At 50.1% G+C, this 19,736-nt stretch overlaps 1 protein-coding gene and 1 long non-coding RNA gene across 7 annotated transcripts in view; both read right to left on the reverse strand.

Moving 5' to 3' along the window:
• Positions 1-3,193: 3,193 nt before the first annotated feature.
• The window catches only part of ILRUN (inflammation and lipid regulator with UBA-like and NBR1-like domains), a 102,930-nt gene continuing 86,387 nt past the window's right edge, over positions 3,194-19,736 (reverse strand). For 3 of the 6 annotated variants that reach the window (XM_069564145.1, XM_069564141.1, XM_069564143.1), the window contains one exon: positions 3,194-6,450. In XM_069564145.1, the coding sequence (XP_069420246.1) occupies positions 6,415-6,450 (36 nt within the window). In that variant the 3' untranslated portion in view covers positions 3,194-6,414. Of the gene's footprint in view, positions 6,451-11,123; positions 12,370-19,736 lie in introns of those variants that run through there. The other 3 variants (XM_069564146.1, XM_069564144.1, XM_069564142.1) reach the window with 1 other exon arrangement.
• On the reverse strand, positions 11,124-11,677 carry LOC138425815 (uncharacterized). Its single transcript, XR_011251412.1, has 2 exons — positions 11,615-11,677; positions 11,124-11,352 (listed from the first exon to the last, which is right to left on the reverse strand). It is a non-coding gene; the product is annotated as an uncharacterized lncRNA (long non-coding RNA).

Here is a 19,736-nt window from a genome sequence, read left to right on the forward strand (position 1 = left end):
TGGGGTAGGTGAGCGTGGCACCCCAGGGCCTTGCTCCTTGGGCCCCAGGCACACAGCCCTGCTCCTCTCAGACTTCCTTTCCCGCAGCTCAGCTGGAGGAATTCCTAGAGTTGGCTCTGGTGCTCTGGGGATTTGGGCCACAGGAACTAAGCAACAAGCTCCTGGGGCTCCAGTCTCCCCCCAGGCCCCAGCCACCTGGTTCCATCTAGTCACCATCCGCAGGGACACAGGGGTCAGGGACAGGATGGGGATCGGACAGGAGAGAGTGTGAGTTAGGGGCAGTGGGTGGGGGCCGTCTTCTTTAAACTGTATCTGTTTGGCTATGCCAGGTCTTAACTGCAGCATGTGGGATATAGTCCCCTGATCAGGGATTGAACCCTGGCCTCCTGCACTGGGAGTGCACGAGTCTTAGCCACTGGAGTAGGAAGTCTCCTTGGTCAGAGATCATTGCAGAGGGAGCTGGGGCAACTGGCAGACTGAGGCGGTGCGTGACACATGGGGTCAGGCCCGCAGCCACTCCTGTGATGACCTCATCTGGTCCTGAGGCTTTAAATGATCTCTGATGACTCTCCCAGACTGTGTTTCCTGCCCCAACCCCCCCTGCTGAACTGTAGGCTGTGCATCCATCCGCCATCTCTGCACCCTCAGCATCCTCAGAGGAGCCCCCCAGATACCCCTGGGCGAAGTCGAGGTTGCTTACACCATGCTCCCAGCCTTCACACCTGTTTCTCAGGGAGTTGGAACACTCCAGGGTTACCTGTTCACAAACGTGAGCACCAGGCTGGCTGCTCCACATGGAAGGTTGTAAGGGTTAAATGAGGTCATCTGTATAAACAGTTTAATAGGAGTTGTTCAGCCAACAGCACCATAATTATGGTGGACACTCAGACATTTATTGTGATGGAAAAACATAACGCTAGAAATAATATTTAAGACAGAAATCACAGCCTTGGATAAACCCTGGGAAATGTCAGGGAACCATGGCCCAGCTTGAACATTACCATTCTAAATGATTTCAGCTCCCTCAAATTCTCGTGGGTCTGGACAACACAGCCCTGGCTAGATCTGGCTTGGTCTCATAACCCAGATGGCTGCAGGGGTGGGTGAACCCCTTCAGACCACCACCTACTTATCCTCACGTGAAGTGTGGTCGGAGGACTAGCGGAGCCCATGCACTAGGGTGCTTGTTAGAATGGTGGAATCTTGTCCTCTTTCACAGGATCTACTAAATCAGAATTTGTGTTTTTAACACTATCAGGTTTGAGAAGCACTGTTCCAGATCACAGAACCTCAGAATATTTTTAAAAACCTGTGAGTTCCACCCAAGTCCTGCTTTCTAAACCAATACACCTCCAGAGGAGGTATCTGAGGCCCATCCGTCAGTCACGCTAGCTTGTCAGAATCCATTCTCTGAATGCTCTCGACTCCCAAACTCATATACCCTTCTCCCTTCTCAAGCAGGCTTGCCCGCTCCCTGCTCTGGTGGTGGTGGTGGTGGTTTAGTCGCTAAGTCATGTCCGACTCTTGCAACCCCATGGACTGCAACCTGCCAGGCTCCTCTGTCCATGGGATTCTCTGCGCAGGAATACTGGAGTGGGTTGCCATTTCCTTCTCCAGCTCCCATTACTGAATTATTGAAATAAAGGTCGGCCGTGAGTGCCCTTGGAGCCTGCTCTCTTGGTTGCCAGACAGGGCTGGACACCATGCAGTGTCTGGGAAAGTGGCCGGGTCAGAGCAAGCAGGTTAAGGAGGGGCCTTCCCAAGAACAGGGTGGGAGGCACCCAGCACCACATGAGTTGGGACAGGGAGGTGGCCGAGAGGACCTGTTTGCTCTGCCTGGAGGGCTGGGCCCACACCGCTGCGACCTCCCCCACTGCACCCCCAGACAAAAGCTCGGCTGAGCACCCTCCCTGTCACCCAGCCCCCGTGGGAATGGCTCCGGCCAGGAGCTACCATCAAATCTGCTTCTTTCTCCCAGGGCCTGGTGACTTCTTGACAGGTTACAGCCCCAAAGACAAACAGATTCTGCCAAGCAAATAACTGTCCAATGGCAGAGGTGTTGGGGAAGGTCTGGGAGTGGGTCTGAGCTGCCAGAAGACCCAGGTGACAGGGTGGGGGCCCTTCTTCTCCAGAAAACAAACAGCTGTGGGCACCTGGAAGGAAGCAGGATGCGGGAGCGCTGGCACGACACGGGTGGAGGCAAGGTGCTCACCCCAGGGGTCTCTGGGCCAGTCCCCCTCGCGCTGGGCTCCGTGTCAGGCTGTACAGAGACCTTGTGGCTGAGACCAGTTCTTCTGCGGCGCCTCTGTCTCGTGTAATCTGTGGCCATAGGTTCCCTCACCAAACTGCCCACAGGGCAATGGCCGGGGAATCCCCCTCCCCATACCTACATCCTAGACTCTGGCTCAGCGCCAGGGCCACCATTTAGAACATTCAGCTCTGCTAGACAGGGTGAAGGCCCGAACCAGGGCGTGCAGTTAAGTGAAAATGCCAGCATCTGGGAGCTGATGCGCTGGGTCCCAGCCTGGGTGACAAGTAACTCTCTTCCCTCTCTGATCTCACTTTCCCTTCAGCACACACACAGAGTGATGTGGCTGAGGACAAAGCTGAGTTCTGAGCTCCCAAGAGTCATCAAAGCATGGATCCAGTGAGCCCACCATTTGCTAATGCATCTGTCAAGTAAGTTTCTTTCATGCCACAGACCTTGAAACCTGCCTCACCATCTCCTGGCCAAGGTCATAGGTCTGTCTCACAAAAGTACATAGGGGTAGGATCCAGATTCGCTTGTCAACTGCCTGGAGTGTGGGCCCTAATTGGTTCTCAGACTCCCAGATCAGTTTGCAAAAATGCATCTAATCTGAAATCAAGCAGAACCACCAAGCAAACACATCAGGGAAAATGTTCCTTCTCTTCTGAGTCCCAGTCCCAACTCACCCTTGTCTGCTTCTCCAGTGGGAGAGGCTGGTGGTGCTCGGTGTGATCACCCACGTGCCAGGCCTGACACGCAGCACGTGTCCACACAGTGCCCCCTGCCGGTCCACACTAACCAGTCCATCTGTGCTGGGGATGGAGCAGGGCCTAACAGGCATGGCAGGGGCCCTGGAAACTGAAGGCCACTGGTCACATTACCGGGTCCCAGAGTAGGCTACACAGGGACTTCAGGGCACAATAAAGTCACTGACACACATGGAAATAGGGTTTTTTGTTTTTGTTTTTTTTTGGTGTGTGTTAATTTAATCATACAAATATTCATTTATACAGTAAGGAAAAACCTCCTCATCTTCATCTCCTCCCAGGCACCACGAGGCCCTGCCATGAACACCCACCCAGCTTGCTTGCTACACACCAGTGCCCAGGAGGAGGCAGCAGCTAAGCTGCTCCAGCATTCACCCAAGGAAACATGGCGGCAGGGAACCGGCTTGCACTTCTGGGGCCTGGTAACCCCACCACCCTCTCCTGCTGGGGCTCACACTCGATTTGGGGAGGTGTTTGTTCTTAGGCCCTCTCCCCTCCTTGGCCATCTTGGGGCCACACCAGCTGTCCTGGTGAGGTTCTTTGCTGGCTCCAAGTGCCTTCGATGGACTAAAGTTTACGGCCAGTCCTTGATGGGGGAGAGAAGGCTTGTTTCTTGTAGAAAAATGCCCCAAATTCAACTGTCCCCGTGGCAAAAAGAAAAAAGCATGCACACGTGCACACACACCCACACACACCTCACTCCATGCACACAGAGAGGTTCCTTGCAAGCCTGAGCCCTTCTGCCTCCTCTGTGGACCCAGGTCCTGAAGGACGGCGCCTGCCTCCCCTCCTGCCTGCTAGACACAGGTGGTCCTGCCCAGAGGCAGCCTGCCATTTGGTAAAGAGTCCAAGAGGAATGGAGCCAGTAGCCTCTGCTGTCCCACCAGGATGGAAGAGGGACTCCAGGACTTGCTCGGAACTCAAATCAGAGAGAGGAGACAGATGATGGTACAAGGGCCTCCAGGTCCTGGGGCAACCTTGGACTCCTCCCGCCCCTACTCCCCGGCTTGTGCGCGCTCTGGTCTCGGCAAGGAGCCCACCTCTCTGAAGACGCGTACAGAAATGGTTTTGTTCTTGGGAGGGAAGCCAACATGCTTGGGACAATTGCCTTGCCAGGTGAGATTGCCTAGAAGCAGGAGGAAGAGGAGCAGGAGCCCTCCTGGCAGGGCCAGACCCACTGACAGTGACCTGTGAAGCCAGTGCCGAGTAACCAACGGCACGCAGCTCCCCCTGGGGCGAGGGGAAGGGGCGGCTGGTGTGGGGCAGATCAGGAGGCCGGGAACCAGGGGATGTGAAGCCTCCTGCCATTCCGTGTGGGCAGCTGAAGATGTGATGCCAGCAAGCAAGGAGGGGCTGAGTGGGGGTGTGCTCCGGAGGGGCAGTGTCTGGGAGGCTGGCACCAACAGTGGCGGCAGTCTGGACCTGATAGGACCCTCAAACAAAAGGCCATCGTGAGCCCCTGGCTCAGACCTATGGTGGCCTGGGCACCTGGCAGGGACTCCCCTCTACTCTGCTGGCAATGGGGTGCTCTCTGTGTGCATAGAGAGTAGGTACCCCAGTGTGAGCCCTCTCAGCGCCTGGCTCCACCCTCCCTTGGGGTTCCTCCAGTGGACCAGAGTTTACTCCCCCTTTATTCTGGGCGGGGGGAGGTGGGGAGGCATTGGGGGAATTTCATACAAGCTTTTCTCTCACAGTCAAGCTTTTAAAAAAACAGTCTCAGGAGAGGATGAGGAGACACAAACATCACACATGTCCAAAACTCAGACACCCAGACAGACAGACAGGCAGGCAGCCCCTCACCCACACCCAGCTACACGAGACCGCTTGCCGCCCATTGACCTGGCCTCCCTGTCGGTTTACACCCCCGGGGAGGGGGGCGGTGTGGCAATAGGCAGGCGATCCAGCAGCCGCACCCTAGATCCGTGTCCTGGCTATCAAACCAACCAAGACTCAGGGAAGGAGGGGCTGAGAAGAGAAGAGGGCCTTTGCATATTCTTGTATCTTTGGCAGACAGCTGTTCTGGCCTGGTTCCAGCTCCCCATGGAGGCGTCCACATCCCAGCCTGCTCAGAACCCACAGGGTGCCCGTGGGGCCACCCATTCCCGTGAGCAGCCGGCCTATCCGCCCCGGGCTCCACAGGGCCGCCCCGAGCCCGCCTCCTCCCAGTCACTAAGCATCCCGCTTGGGGCGGGGGTCCTTTCATTCCCAGCAAAACGTGGTCTCCAAGATCACACTGTCAGTAAGCATGGCCCTTCCCTGTGGCTACGATTTCATACCCGAACAGCACAGCCTCTGCTAACAGGCTGCGAAGACACCACACCAGATGACGGCAGGGAGACACGGGGGAGGGAGCTGTGTGACAACAGAGAAGCACGGGCACCTCCACACCCGCCTGCTGCACACTCGCTGGTGAGCAGCACCAGCTGCTGCATGCGTGCACAGGGCGCACACACACACATGCCCGCAGCACAGAGGCACTGCTCCCAGAGCGAATGGGGAAGCCGCTGTGTGCCAAGCATCCGAGAGAGCCGTGCGGTGAGCGTGCCGGCGCTGGGAAGGGAAGTGATCTGAGCTGTTACACGCGTGTGCAGGCGGACACCTCTCGGCCTCAGAGGCTTCATCACCTGCACTCTGTCCTCCAGGCTTCCACTGCTGGCCGCACAGGGAAGTCTGGTCTTCAGAGAGGTTCTGGTGGTTAACAAGCCACAGGGTTGACGCATACAAATGCCAAAGGTGTAAATCAACAGAAGATTAAAGAGAAAAGAGGAGGAAAAGCGTGGTAATTCACTGGCTGGTGCCATTAAAAAAACGGGGTCAGAGACTCGAGGAGTCAGGAGGCAGGTGTCGTCCTGCAGCGCAGACCCGCACGGTCCCCAAGCAGGCCGCGCCAGCTTTTAACCTGAATCGCTTCCAGAGCAAGCAGCTATTCTATAAACAGCATGTTATGCCTTATCTAAAGAAAAAAAAAAAAGGTAAAAAAAAGAAAAAAAGTGGGGAAAGAGGGGGGAAGATTAACATGTGCTCGAAACTACAACCTGTCTGTAGGCAAAATAATTTTTGTTTAAAAAGATGGCTTTTTTCCCCCATTTAAACATTTTTTTCTTTTCCTTCCCGAGCAACCTAGTGACTTGTTAGACTGACACCTAACAAACAAAGCCCAAAGTGGCTGCATGGATCTCTTCTTGGTAGCCTCAACACCACTCCTGCGACTCGGCATTCACACATGCACACTGAGTTTACTCAAAGCTAGTCTTTTCTGCGTCTTCCTCTTCTTCCAGGACGGGGGTCGGAGCCAGGGGTCTGTGCGATGTGGTCTGCAATCCAGAGGAGCCCCGTGCCCTTCCCCACCCAGAGTCAAGCCTTCTGTCTTTTGTTAGTTTTTCTTCTTGCTGACCCCGTTTAAGACTGGCCGAAGGGGTAAGGCCCGTGGAGCCCCTGGAAGAGAGTGAACACAGTCAGTGGTGGCAGACAGAGCAGGGACAACGAGACCACCAACCCAAGTGGAAGAACCCACGGTTCCCAGTGAGCCAGAGGGAAGCCCCGAGGCACAGACACGGCTCGAGGGCTGACGCTGCCATGCAAATCCACAGGAGGCCACGGACCGGCACAGCGCAAGGTGCTGAGTATCATCCCTCAAACACGTCATCCAAGACAGCTGAGGCTAGTGGGCAGACTCCTCACCTCTCAGGTTCCACATCAACTGGTACCAACTTCCCTCCACCCAGGTCACAAAGTCTTCCTTCCATCCTGACAACGCCTTACATCTCTGCTAAAGATACTCGGACACCAATTTCTGCACCTTGACTTCAGATGCAGGCCGCTGTGGGCCGACGACACACACAGGTATCAACGCACACACCGGCGCAGAGACAGCAGCCGTCCAGCGGGCACCCAGGACAGGCGCGGCAGCAGGGCCGTGGTGCACTGTCATCACCTCTCACCCAAGGCCAGGCTGGGTGCTGTTATGCCCACCTGACTGCAGAAACGAGGAGATTTGCTCAAAGTCACGTAGGTAGTAAAGGGCAGAGCCAAGAGTCAAGCCCAAGTCTGATCTTTGTTCTCTTCACATTGCCTCTCCCTGGCCATGTGATGATAAGGTTTGTTCCTAATTCCCAAAGGCATTTATTTTCTCTGCTGCTTGGCTGGTGGACAAAGCACCACTCTCCCTTTTCCTTCATGTTAAGAACGAGACACGAAGAGGTGCCAACCCCAAGAGCAGCTGCATGAATTCGCTGGAGGACATCCTGTGCCTCCCCGTTCCACCGCTCCCTGAAGCTTGCGCCTTGAAGAGACCAGGTCAATGCCATGACCTGGGCAGGCAAAGGTAACTGGGAACTAGCCTCACAAAAGGCCCGACACCCCAAGCTGACTCAGAAGCAGCAGGGCCCAGGGACCATTAGCTTGTTAAAGACATGGATGGTTAGAATCTGATTTTCTTTAAAAAGGATACTTTCCTTTGGAAAAAGAGTGTAAAGAAGTGCATGGCTGCGGGGTTGCCAATGATGAGAACAGAATCCCTTTCTGTTTGCTGCCATCTCTCTAGCACACCTGTCCCTGAGCAGTACCTATCGGCACCCAGTAAGTACTACTGAATTAACAGCTGAAAGAAGACAGGTATTTCTCAGACTACCACCTGCAGCATCAGACCCTTTTAAGTCACAAGAATGTTGGCCTTTCCAAACCAAGTTTTTCCTGTTGTTTTTGGTCACACAGTGTGGCATGTGGGATCTTAGTTCCCTGACCAGGGATCGAACCTGTGCTCCCTGCATGGAAAGGTGGAGCCTTAACCACCTGACTACTGGGGAAGTCCCCTATACCAAGTTTTTAAACAGCCACCCAGGCTTGGGGGCACACGCATCCAGGTCATGCACCCGTCTGGTCATAGCCTCCTCGGTCCCAGAGAGGGTGGGCTCCCTGGGGGCGGTTAGCTCGAGATACACAGCTTGCACTCGCTCCCAAGGCGGTGGGCCGCGGGTTCCACAGAAGTGGGAGATCTGGGTTTTGCTCCTGGCTTTGCACTTAGCTCTCCAAGCGGCCCTGAGTAAAGTCCCTTCCCCTCAAATCTCAGACTGCTCCTTTATACTTATAGATTCAAGGAGCTGACTCAAAGCACCTAAGTCAGGAGGCTGAGAAACAATATTCTAAGAAAAACAAAACAAAGACTCTTTGGTCATGCTCATTTAGGCCAGAGGCCAAAGCTGCCAAGGACAGGGACGATGAGACGCAAGTTTTCAGTTTCTTCCTCCCGAGTGGAAAACACTGGAATTGCCTTTTGTCGTTTTATTTCCTCTCCCATAAAAAGCCTCGAGAGACCAGATACAGGTCTCGGGCTGCTTGGTGGTGTTGCCGGAGAAGTGAAAATGGGGGACAGACAGGCCAGCAACGATACAGCACCAGCTGCATGCCGGGGGCCGCTGGGGCAGGTGAAAGTGCTCTCCTGAATTCTCACACAGACAAACCGGGGTGAGCATGCTCTCCAAGCTCACAGAAGTGAGGCAGCAACCTGACTGGGAGCACAGAGCTGGTGAGCGGAGTGGTGGTCGTTCAAAGGCCAGGTCTGCCAGCCCTCAATTCACTGTGCCGTCAGCAGGCGAGTAGAGGCCATCACACCACCTCGGTGGTCATAGACCCAGCCACTCGGTCAAGTGTGGGCAGGATGAGCAGAGGGCTCTCAGACCCCATGGTGTGGGGCCTGGCTGGAGGGTCACACGCCCCAGAGGCGGAAATTAAAGTAGCTAAAACACACTGCTCTCGGTACTTCCTGACAACGTTCACTCACGAACAACAATCCAAGGAGAGCGACAAAGGCTTAGATCCCTGTAAGATTTAGAACCAACACAATGCTCAAAGGGCTTCGTGCAGGAAAACACACATAGAGAAAAGAAACCCTGAAAAACAAACATGCTTTTGTCTTCTATGAATTTTTTTTCCCCTTTAAGCTAAATTAGACAACTTTCTAGACGGAAGCATCACACACTTCATGTGGGCCTTTATAAAGCAAGCACTAGGTTTGTGACTTGTCTGGAATGTTTGGAGAAGGGAGTTGATGACTTTGCCAAGGAGTGGTCGTGCATTCCTAATAACAGATAAAGTGAATGGATCCCAAGCGATTGGCAGAGAGAGGAGTATACATACAGGCATTTTCAGATTTCCACCTGAAGACTCTGGTCCTTAGAATATGCAGTGCGGTTTTTAACTAGCTTAGATTAAGAATTTTCGTTGACCACCTATTTACTGACTGAGGTGCTGTGTGCCTTTTGGAGAGAAAAATGCCACCTAATTCCCTTTCATCCAGATAATGGCATATTGGAGTTGTTGACGTTTAATTGGTACAGAAACATGGCTTGAAGACAAAGCTCTATCTTCCTTTCCCCCAGATTAACTACCATCACTTCAAGGAAGAGAGACGGAGCTGAGTCTATCTCAAAACGACTTGGTCATCTAGACTCCCCACATGCAGGATTACAGGCATCACACAGAACATAGCAGCGCAACACCAGTCACACGGGAAGCCTGGTGGAGGTTCCAGGAGCAGCTCGTCCAGGGTGTCTGCTGGCAGGAGGCCAAGCATGAGGCGCCCTTCCTAAGAGTGGGATGGAGGTATACTCGAAACCAGAGGCGCATCCACATTTCAGGTTCCACTGGAGTTCCAAGACCCCGTGTAACAGGTTCTGGTGGCTAATGTCTCCAACGCCCGTCTAAAAGTAGGGTTTGGCAATACAGGTAAGTGTTCACTCTCTCCTGAGACCTAGCGCTTTTACCCCTGGGAAAAGCAAATGCCAAATATTTTCATTAGCCTGACATCCCTGACATCTCTTCTACAGCCGCTGTGCCACGAATAAGGAAAACAGATAAAGGGATGGATGCATCAGATGGTGCCACAGAGCCCAGAGTTAAACTCCAACAAGCAGAGAAGGAGGTCATCACAGCATGATTACAAAGCTCACTGAGTCTGATGCAGAAGGTCACCCTCCTCTCCATGAGGATTCATCTCTCACCACAGCACTAGCAGCAAGGCTGGATTTAGGCATACTAATAGAGGGTGTGAATGACAAAACCCAGAGAAGAACTCCTCTATCTGACTCTCCAGGTCTAAAAAAAAACCAGGACCAGCTTGTGCAGAAATGGCTTTTCAAGAGCTGCATTTCTTGGGAGAGGCCCCACATCTGCTAAGGGACCAGAAAGGATTCCCGATGAAGGAGTGGCAGCCTTCAGGTCCACAGGGGTTGAGGTGCTGTCTGTTTGCCTCAGTCTTCCCTAAGCTTTTTGATGACACTGTCATGGCTGTGAGCCCTGGGACCTCAATTCTACTGGCAACGGGGCAGGTGAGTCCCCTTAAACCACTCGAGGCCCACACTAGCCAGCTAAGACGGAGGGGCCTCTCTGCTCATGGGCGTCTGGGAAGAGACTCTGGCCTCAGGCCAGCTGGAGGATTCCAGTAGCTGGGCCAGGGCCCTGACTGTGCTTCTGAAAGGTAATAACCATTGTGAGCCATAATTTGGCTAACCTCCTAAAGTATTTTTAAAAGAGAACACTTGTAGACATAAACAGACAAGCTCAGTTTCATTCATCACAATCTTCTGAAAGGACAATTTAAGATCTAGTACTTGTGGGCCTGGGGCTAAAAGCAAAACTAAAAATAAAACTCTCTCTATGATTTGTTTTTCACAATGGTTGATAAAGCTGGTGATTTGGTTTTCACTGATTTTATGTGAATGGGCACCTACAATATCTTTAAATTCTTCTTAAAATTACACAGAAATCAAAACAACTCTTCCCAAAAGGAGTTAAAAAAACCCCAGGAAACTAGTTTTCTTCCAGCTGGAATACTTACTGATGTTTACCAGCAGGAAGATTGTGCTATTAGAAGAGAAAGTTGCCCTTTCAAGATGGCAGAACCTGTTTCTGCTGGCATAGAGTTAAGACCCAGGTGTCAGTAAAATGAATGAATGAACTATGGAATACTCTGCGTTGCTGAGCCATCTGTTTAACCTTCCAGGGGAGAAAAAAAGATTAAAATTCCTAATGAAACAAGGATGTCTTACAAGGCCTTTTGGGGTTACTCTTCCTATACGAAAGCTGGTTTAGATAAAGCATCACAACACAGAAACGTTCACATACCTGTCTTTATTTTATTTGTGATTTAAATAAATAAAAAGGTTCATGCTGGTTAATAAAAAGGCAAGAGTGTTTGCTGCACGGCTGTGAAATAGCATGCTCTTGCAGTATGCTCTGGCAGCATCAGATAACACCACCGGGCCCTCCTCTCTCTCTTCCTGGGCCAGTCCCAGCCAACGCTTTGCCCACCTAGCACTTCTTTTGTATTGCTTATGTGCCCTGAATGCAAACACAGAAGAATACACAGTTTGGTACTAAGTTCTGTTCTGGTCCTGCCCTGCAGATCCGCTGTGGTGAGGCACTGTCATGGGGCTGGCCTGGCTGGTGAGGCCCAGAGACTGACCAAGCCCTGACAGAACCTATTTGTCTCTCGTTAATTAGAAGTCGAGTCTGTGCTGCAGCAGTGGGCAGCGCAGTGAGGACTCCTCTCCCGGGAGCACACAAAGCAAGGCCCTTCCCTCCAGAGGTGCTGACCACTCACGGCGGCTCACTGGTGGGGCAGCAGGGCCAGACGGGCACGGCGGGCACCTCTGCGGGCGCTTTACCCTTGGTGTTCAAGCCACTTCCATGCGACAGTCCTCAAAATTTCAAAGATGTATTTGATGCAATGGCTGAAGCCCAGTGTGAGAATCAGCCAAAGAAAACAAATGTACTTTTATGCATGAAAACTGTTCATGGGACAGGCTCAGTTCACAGCCTGTGTCCAAGTTGTACTTAAAAGCTTAACTCAGTTTTAAGTATGGTGAATTGGTGTTTTAAAAGCCTTGTAAAGCAATTTTTATACTTACCTCGATAAGACAGTTTTTCTGTTGCTCTTAACTAACTTCTACAATCCTGCTGGGGACCTTCTCCATCCCCCCTCTATCCACCCACCCATTCCTTCCATCATGCATCCCTCATTATTCCTCTGTCATTCATCCTCCCATCCTCCGAAGCTCCCGAGGACCAAGCTTGCAGAGCCTTCACCTACCTCCTGACAGATCAAGAAAATCACCATAAAGAATAAAACTCAAACATCACTGCGAATGAAACTGTATTACTGAAAATCCTACAAGGGGATGAAGGATACTGGCTAAGTTCGACTTCCCCTTTCATTAAAGACTTCAGAAAAGGCTATTTACTATTTGAAATTCTAACCCCCAAGACCTCATGTAATGTCAAGTGTGCTAGAATCCAGGTGGCATGCTGGCAGACAGAGAGCTCTCTCATGGCCATCTCCTAGGGCACAGGGGATTCCTAGAAAGGAAGAGAGAAGCGGTAAGCGTCTCACTGGGGAGGACGCCTAAAAGGAGGGAAAGCTCACCCAAGTGCCCCGCCACGTGGCCACGGGTACAGTCCCGTGGGAGCCTGGAGGCCCGGGGCGAGGCTGTGGGCCTCACCTCCTCTCGCAGTCTCCATTCAAGCCCCAGTACTCCCCCGCCTCTCTCACAGTGGATTCATAGCATCACCTCCCCTACCCTGGACAACCACTGGCTGACTGAGGGAGAATAAACTCTCTCTCCTTCAGCCATACTTGGCTTCATCTTGCCACTTCCCTGCTCAAAAGCACTGCAGGTGCTCTTGTTTCCTTTCGCATTAAACGTGAACTCTCCTTTGCTTGGCTTTCCAAGGTTGTCCTCCAAAATTCACCCCACCCTCTTTAAGCACACCTCACTTAGCACAGTCAGGCTGGCTGGTGTCCCAGGAACACTCACTGCCTGTGAATGCCTCTGGGCCTTCCTGCATGTGGTTCCTTTTTCCTCCAAATCAGTTTGAATCTATCACTTTACTTTCTTTCCTTTTTTTGGGCGGGGGGAGGTCATGCTGCACGGCATGTGGGACCTCAGTTCACTGACCAGGGACGGAACTCAGGCCCCTGCAATGCAAGCAGAGTCCCGACCGCTGGGCCACCAGGAAGTTTCAGTATGAATCTACCACTCATCAAGATATCAGTCTCCTGGCTACTCCCAAACCTCACTGCCTTCTCCTTCCTTCAAATTCAAGAGCACTCAAAACTCAATATACTCCATCTTTACTGGTCTCATTCTTTCCGATGAGCTAGTCACATCTATGCAATCAGACAGTAAATTCTTATGAAGGATTAACACAGGCCGAGCAACCAAGGACATGTCCCTTATTAACTAAATACCAAAGCTCCCTGTTAGTTCTGACTTGCCTTTAGGTGGTGAAATTGCAGCAAAAAGCCCAAGACCTTGGACATTCAAGCTTCTGCAGGTGAATGCCCACAGTTTTGACAAGGGTCTCCCTGAGCAGAGCTCTAAGGAAGCCCACACGGTCCCCCTGATGTGCAGCCGTCACAGGTCTCACATCATGCACCTGGTCCTGCTGGAGTCGGAGCAGACTTGGCCGAGAGCGCCTGCGCGGCGCACATTCTCACATCTCTGAATTAAACTTATCTGTTTGAACCTGTAAACTGAGAAAGTCCCACTCTGAGAATTTTCATCAGAAATTAAAATGCTAAATTCGGAGTATAGGGAAAAGAATACATCCTTACAACTGAAGTGAAAATATGGGAACACTAGCTCTGTTTCAGTTACAAGATTGCCCAGAGTCAGCTCAGCCTAAAACAATGCTCAGAGCCCCAAAGCACAGAAGATGGAGCTGAACGTTCAGCTTTGAAGCTGTTGAGGTACAAAAGGGAGAGCTCCTGGAAGTAACTTTTTATTCTCAAATAGTAATGCTACAAACAACAAAAGACATTTTCTAAAGCTCATGGTGTTTGCTTATTTTTAAAATGCACATATGACCCATGCCAATGCAAACACCAGCAAGGCCGGGAGGACTTTATGGGTTCTTCTGGGCTCTCAGAAGGGAATCATCTTAATATCATTAAACCAGAGTTTCCTAGCAAACCTCTTCTGTACAAAATGTGCTAGTCTGCCAGCAAACTGGGTCAGTTTCCTCAGTTGCCAGGCACTGCTTTCTCCTTGGCCACGAATTCTTTTGTGCTCCTGAAGATGAACAAGAAGGTCTCTACCACAAGACCTAAGTGTAGAGACTACCTTCAGAGAACAGCAAACAAACTTTCCTTCCTGCCAGCAGGCCTCAGCATAATGTCGTCTAGAACATCAGACTCAAACTGGGTTCCCTGAGTTCCAGCCCACTGCCCACCCCCAATCTGAGCAAGTCATTTGAGCAAGTGAATGTGAGCAAGTCAGTGACAACTTCCTTACTGGTTGTTACACTTGGGGCCAGGGAGGTGCCATTGGCTTCCAGTGGGTAAAGGCCAGAGATGTTACTGAACATCTTACAGTGCATAAGAGCTGTACCCCACTGCAACAAAAGAAGACTCATCTGACCTAAAATGCCAATAGTCTTATTCAGCTGGCTGAGAGAACCCTGCTCAACACAGACTCATCATTTTGTGGACGGCAGCCAGGCTCACAGTGTTAGATATCATCCATATGGAATGACTCCCAAATATGTTATCTCCACCAAACCCTTTCTCCTAAACCATGTTACCAATTTGGATACACGACAACTTCCCTGATGCCTCCATTTGGATGTTTATAGAAATCTCCAATGTATTCCAAATGGAGTTCCTGATCTCTGCCCAGCTCTCCCACAGCCTTTCCTCTCTCCATGGAGAGCAATTCTACCCTTCCAGTTGCTCAGGCCAAAACCTGTCATCGTTTATTCCCCCTTACACCAAGCTTCCAACTCATTAGCAAATCTTGTTCGTTCTAGCTAATAAAGCAGACGCAGACACAGATCACTGCTCCAACCTATCTGGCTAGCAGTCTGACACACAGTGCCCATTCTCGTCACCCACATGATTGCACTACCTTCCCACTGGTCCCCTGCTTCTGTCCGTGTCCTGTGCTCTCCACATCAGTGTCAGAGCACATCTTTCACTACATGAAGTCAGATCACATCACCTCTCTGCTCAAAATCCTTTAATGGTTCCAACCTCTGCTCCTCAGGGCAAAAGCCCAAGCTTCACAAAGATCCACAAATCCTTCCACGATCTGGTTTCCATCCTCCAGCTTCTCCTCCTTCTACCTTCTCTTACCCACTTTGGTCTTGAACAAACCATGTAAACTTCCACATCAGGGCTCATACTAACTGTAAAATATTCATTGTCCAGATAGACTTTGCAGAAACAAAATCTGGCTTTAAAGGGAGGAAGACAGCCCTAAGCATGTTCTAGCTTTAAAATATTATGTTCAAAGGGAGATTTTAGATTCATTACAGGAAAATGAAAAAAACTCCAGACTGTATCTTCTGGCCACAGTCACGGAATACAGACAAGGTGCTGCTCTTACAAAAGTGAGTTAAAGGAAATTTCAGTGTCACCAAACATCTATATCCAAGTGACCACGAGGTTCCAGGGAATCATTTCCCTTTATGGAGGCTGGAGAGAGTGAGGCTGATTTCTGTAGCCACCAGAGATAGCAGCTTGTGGAGAGAGAGGGGTTTAGCAGTAGAGAAGTCACATAATATCTGGTCAATAATTGGCTTGATTCTCATTTGAAATGTAGCAGTGTACCACAGAAAGCATGCTATTCCGAGCCCCCAGCTGTAGGCTCAGCCAATAAAAATATGTACTTGAATACGATTTGTAACTAGGAAGTAAGGCAATAGATGGTCAAGAAAGCAGACTCAGGAGTCAAAAAGAACTGGTTTTGTTCATATCCTGGTTTTACCACTTTCGAGCTGCATGAGCTTGGGCAGGCCATGGAACCTGTGCGCCTTCAGTCTCAGCAGCTATAAACAGGGATAATGACAGAGCCTATATCATGGCCCTGCTGTGTGGACTAAAAGAAACGGATGTCAGACTGCTGCCTCTGCCTCTGGGTGCTGGGAGGTAGGGAGGTGACTGGTGTTTTTATAATAAACTTTGTAGAACTACTTAGCTCCTTACACTATGTACACTGATAATTTTAACAAAAATTAAATTTAAAAAGTCCTCCGCACAGTGCCTGGCACAGAGTAAGTGCTCAATGAGTTTATATAACTGACTGCCGCGCTCCCACTGGCCCCCACAGGGGAGGGGCAGGTGCGCGCTTCTGCCAGCTGTCCCTCGACAGAGGAGAGCACAGCTGGACAGGGCATCAAGCGACACAAGCTTTCCTCCCGGCTTCTTTGCGCCGTCTGTAAACCTCCCAGGGAAAGGGGTTGCCCCCAAGCATGAGGCAGCAGGAAGGCCGTGCTGTCCTCCACCGCCGGTGCCCAGCTAAGGACACCAACCACCAGCCTATGGGTCAAATTCAGTGCCCTCGGAACCGAGCAAATGTTGGGCCCAATTCCATTAAATAATTTCTTATTATTATGTTACACTGACTGGACTGGCTACTTCAACGCAGATAATAAGATCCATAAGCCAGTACACCCTCAGGCCCATAAGGCAGACTGGCCTTTTCTAAACTTCTCCCTGTAACCTCCTGTTGTTGTTCAGTGGCTAAGTTGTGTCTGACTCTTTATGACCCCATGGAATGCAGCACACCAGGCCTCGCTGTCCTTCACTATCTCCTGGAGTTTTCTCAGTTTGATGTCCACTGAGTCAGTGATGCTATCTAACCATCTCATTCTCTGCCTACGTTTCTAAACCCTCACCTGAGCAGAGAGAAATGAGCTCTTCCTTGCTGTAGGTTAGAAGAAAGGTGGTTTCTGATATAATAGTAGACTAACTTTTTCAGCTCCAGATCCAAGATATCCTAAAGGGTGATTGTCAGAGAGAGAGAAAGAGGAGCAGGTGGAAACTGTGGGCAGGCAGGGCAGATGGCACTCGGCACTGGCTGACGCTTGAAGAGCACGAGGAGCCTCCCCCAAAGATAATAACATGTTTCTCCTTCCGAACCAGCACTTGGCGGAAGTAATAACAGTGGTTCAGGCTGTAATCAGTTTAAAGGAGGAGTTATGACAAACAGCAGCTCCAAACATTAAAAAAAAGAAGAAGAACAAACACAAAATAAGAGGTATAGTCCAAGTAACAAAATGAATAAATGAACTTGAGATTCTTTTCAGCTCCTTCAATGCAAATCATTACTCAACTGCTAGAGAAAGCAAGCAAGCATTTGGGCTGTCCTGAAAAGCAGGCCCTTGGTTTTGGCCAGTCATACTCATACTTCCAGCTACCCTGAATAAGACCATTTGGTTTCTATCTTGCTCCTCTCTGTAAGGCCTTCTTAAAAAACACTGAGAAATTTTAAAAATTACTGTCAAGTAAGAAAAAGAAGTATCTAATTTCAACAGGACTTATTTTCTCCTTCCACACCTCTGTAGACTGTTTTCTGCTACTATCTAACACAGTCCAAACAGAAGCTACCCCGGCCTCCAGAGATGAGTCACCGTTAGAGCGCATGGCAAGACGAGCCTTGAGTCAACAGTGTGACTGTTTGTCCTCACAGGCTCTTGAGTGAATCAAATAAAAGGGTTCATTAAAACAACACCTAACCTTCACCAAAACTTGGTCTGACTGTTCACCTGGGACAGGTCGGCCACAACTGAGCTGATAATGAGGCCAGCCAATTTTTAACAAAGGCTGTCAGACTGATGAATCCCTGGAGCAGGTCAGCACACACTTACTCACCTTTCTGACTCCCTCTGACAGTTCTCACACAAGGAGGGCCCAGGCTCTCTGGATGTTGAGGGATGAAGCTAGGACAGACATTCCCACCCAGAGCTCCCTGACTCCCTGCCCACAGCACAGAGCACTGGGTCCAGAAAGCTTGGCATTACTCAAGGGAGGCAGGGGAAGGGCTCCCGGGGCGTCCAGCTCCTGGCACTGAGAGACGTGCCATTATGTTATCTACCCAGCCCTCACAGAAGGTGCATGGAGCAACCTTTTCATCTCATCCTACCAACCTTAGCAAGTTAAACTATAACTATGGAAGCAGCAGGAAACTGGACGGGTCTGCTAAAACTGTGGTCATGGGCTTCCCAGAGCATCATGCCCTCTCCAGCCTTCAGGGCAGGCAGGGAATTTCTTTAGAGTAAATCAAATCTATTGTCAACTCAGTGATCCCTGATGCCAGGGCGCCAGGTCCTCCGCCTACCTATCCAATAAAGATGGCACCTGGGGTGAACTCAACACCCCTGCTCTAACTCTAGATTTCTAGGGGGCTATCTCAGTCTTTCCACTCATTCATAAATAAAAGGGGGCTATTTATTATTAACACCACATGGTTGGTGCACCCTGAGAGTTTAAAAAGGTTTTATTTTTATCAACTAAAAAAAGAAATCACTACTGTAAAGACTCAACAAATAGAGGAACTCTTCCACCCCCCCACCAAAAAAAAAATGCCACAGGCAATGCTCAGTTTACATTAGAGCCTCTTTCTTCAACTTTTGTGTCTTTCACACCTTGATAATATTGGTCATCAACTCAGTTAATGCTTTTGATCACAGGAAAAAACAAAACAAAGGAAGATCTAAGCAAAGCCCAAGTTCATCTACTAATACCTTCAGTAATGTGGCACCTGGATTGGAATCCCAGCTCTGTCCCTCACTAGCTGTGTGATACTGGGGCAAGCCAGCCCCTCAGAGCTTTTGTTTTCTTATCAAAATATGAGATGATACATGTAAAGTACTTGGCAGCACACCTGGCACAAAGGAATGGTTAAAAAATAACTCTAGTCTCTCCTTGATGTCATCACTTGGTCAAATACAGTCCTTCAGAACCTTAAGCAGTCTTGCCTTATAAATAAACAAATCTATATTCTTAGGCCAAACACAAATACTTAGAATTATGAATGATTCCTGCTTAAAGATATCCATTTAACTATTGTCCCAATTTTTTTCAGAGCCATTGTAATTATTCTATCCAAATTTTTTATCTAAAGGAACACATCGCAACTAACTGAACATCACCCCCCCTCCTCACTCCTGACCACACCCCGCTTACTCAGTATTCTGCCCTCAGCACTGCAACTGCTCTGCTATCATCACCCTTCCTGTCTTTCCAATTCTGTGCTTTTACATCAGCTCCATCTCTGCTTTATCTCTGCCTTAACTAACCCCCAGCCATGCACACAAATCATACATTTTGACTGTGCGGTGCCCTACCAACCAAATTCACACTTCACCTGGACCGAATGGCATGAGTGTTTCATCTCCCCCACTGTACTGAGAACTGCTAGCTGGTAGTGACAACTTCTATCCTTCAAGTCTCCGTATTCAATAACGTACACTGATCTGTACATTAGTGCAGATGTGTCGATAAATCCTTCCTGGTGACTGTCTATCCTCCACCCCATTGCTAAGGCGTCCTCAGAGGCAGAGCTGACTCCATTTTAGCCAGATATGCTACCGGAGGACTTGCTAGTGCTCACACAAGTGCTTTCTGAATAAGATTCTGATTCACTTAAGAAGAAAAGGAGGCTGTGATTTCTCTTTGGGGTCCAAATGCGACATTCTCAATGCATTATAGGCAACAGTCTTGGATATAATCTGCAATGAGAAACTTTTATCCGTGGTTCTTGCAAATGCTATTTCTAAATGATCCTACAGAGTTTGTAAAATAAGCCCCCACCTCCACCCAGGCCAGGGCAACAACAGACTTAAAGGACAACAGTCCCTAAAGCCATAAAGGGGCAAAAAATAATTAACAGGTTCGCAATCCAGGAAAAAAGTGCAGTCTCTGGCCAGGAACAGCAGCCCTT

The sequence above is a fragment of the Ovis canadensis genome, chromosome 20 (assembly GCF_042477335.2).
Source record: "Ovis canadensis isolate MfBH-ARS-UI-01 breed Bighorn chromosome 20, ARS-UI_OviCan_v2, whole genome shotgun sequence".
Taxonomy (NCBI): domain Eukaryota; kingdom Metazoa; phylum Chordata; class Mammalia; order Artiodactyla; family Bovidae; genus Ovis; species Ovis canadensis.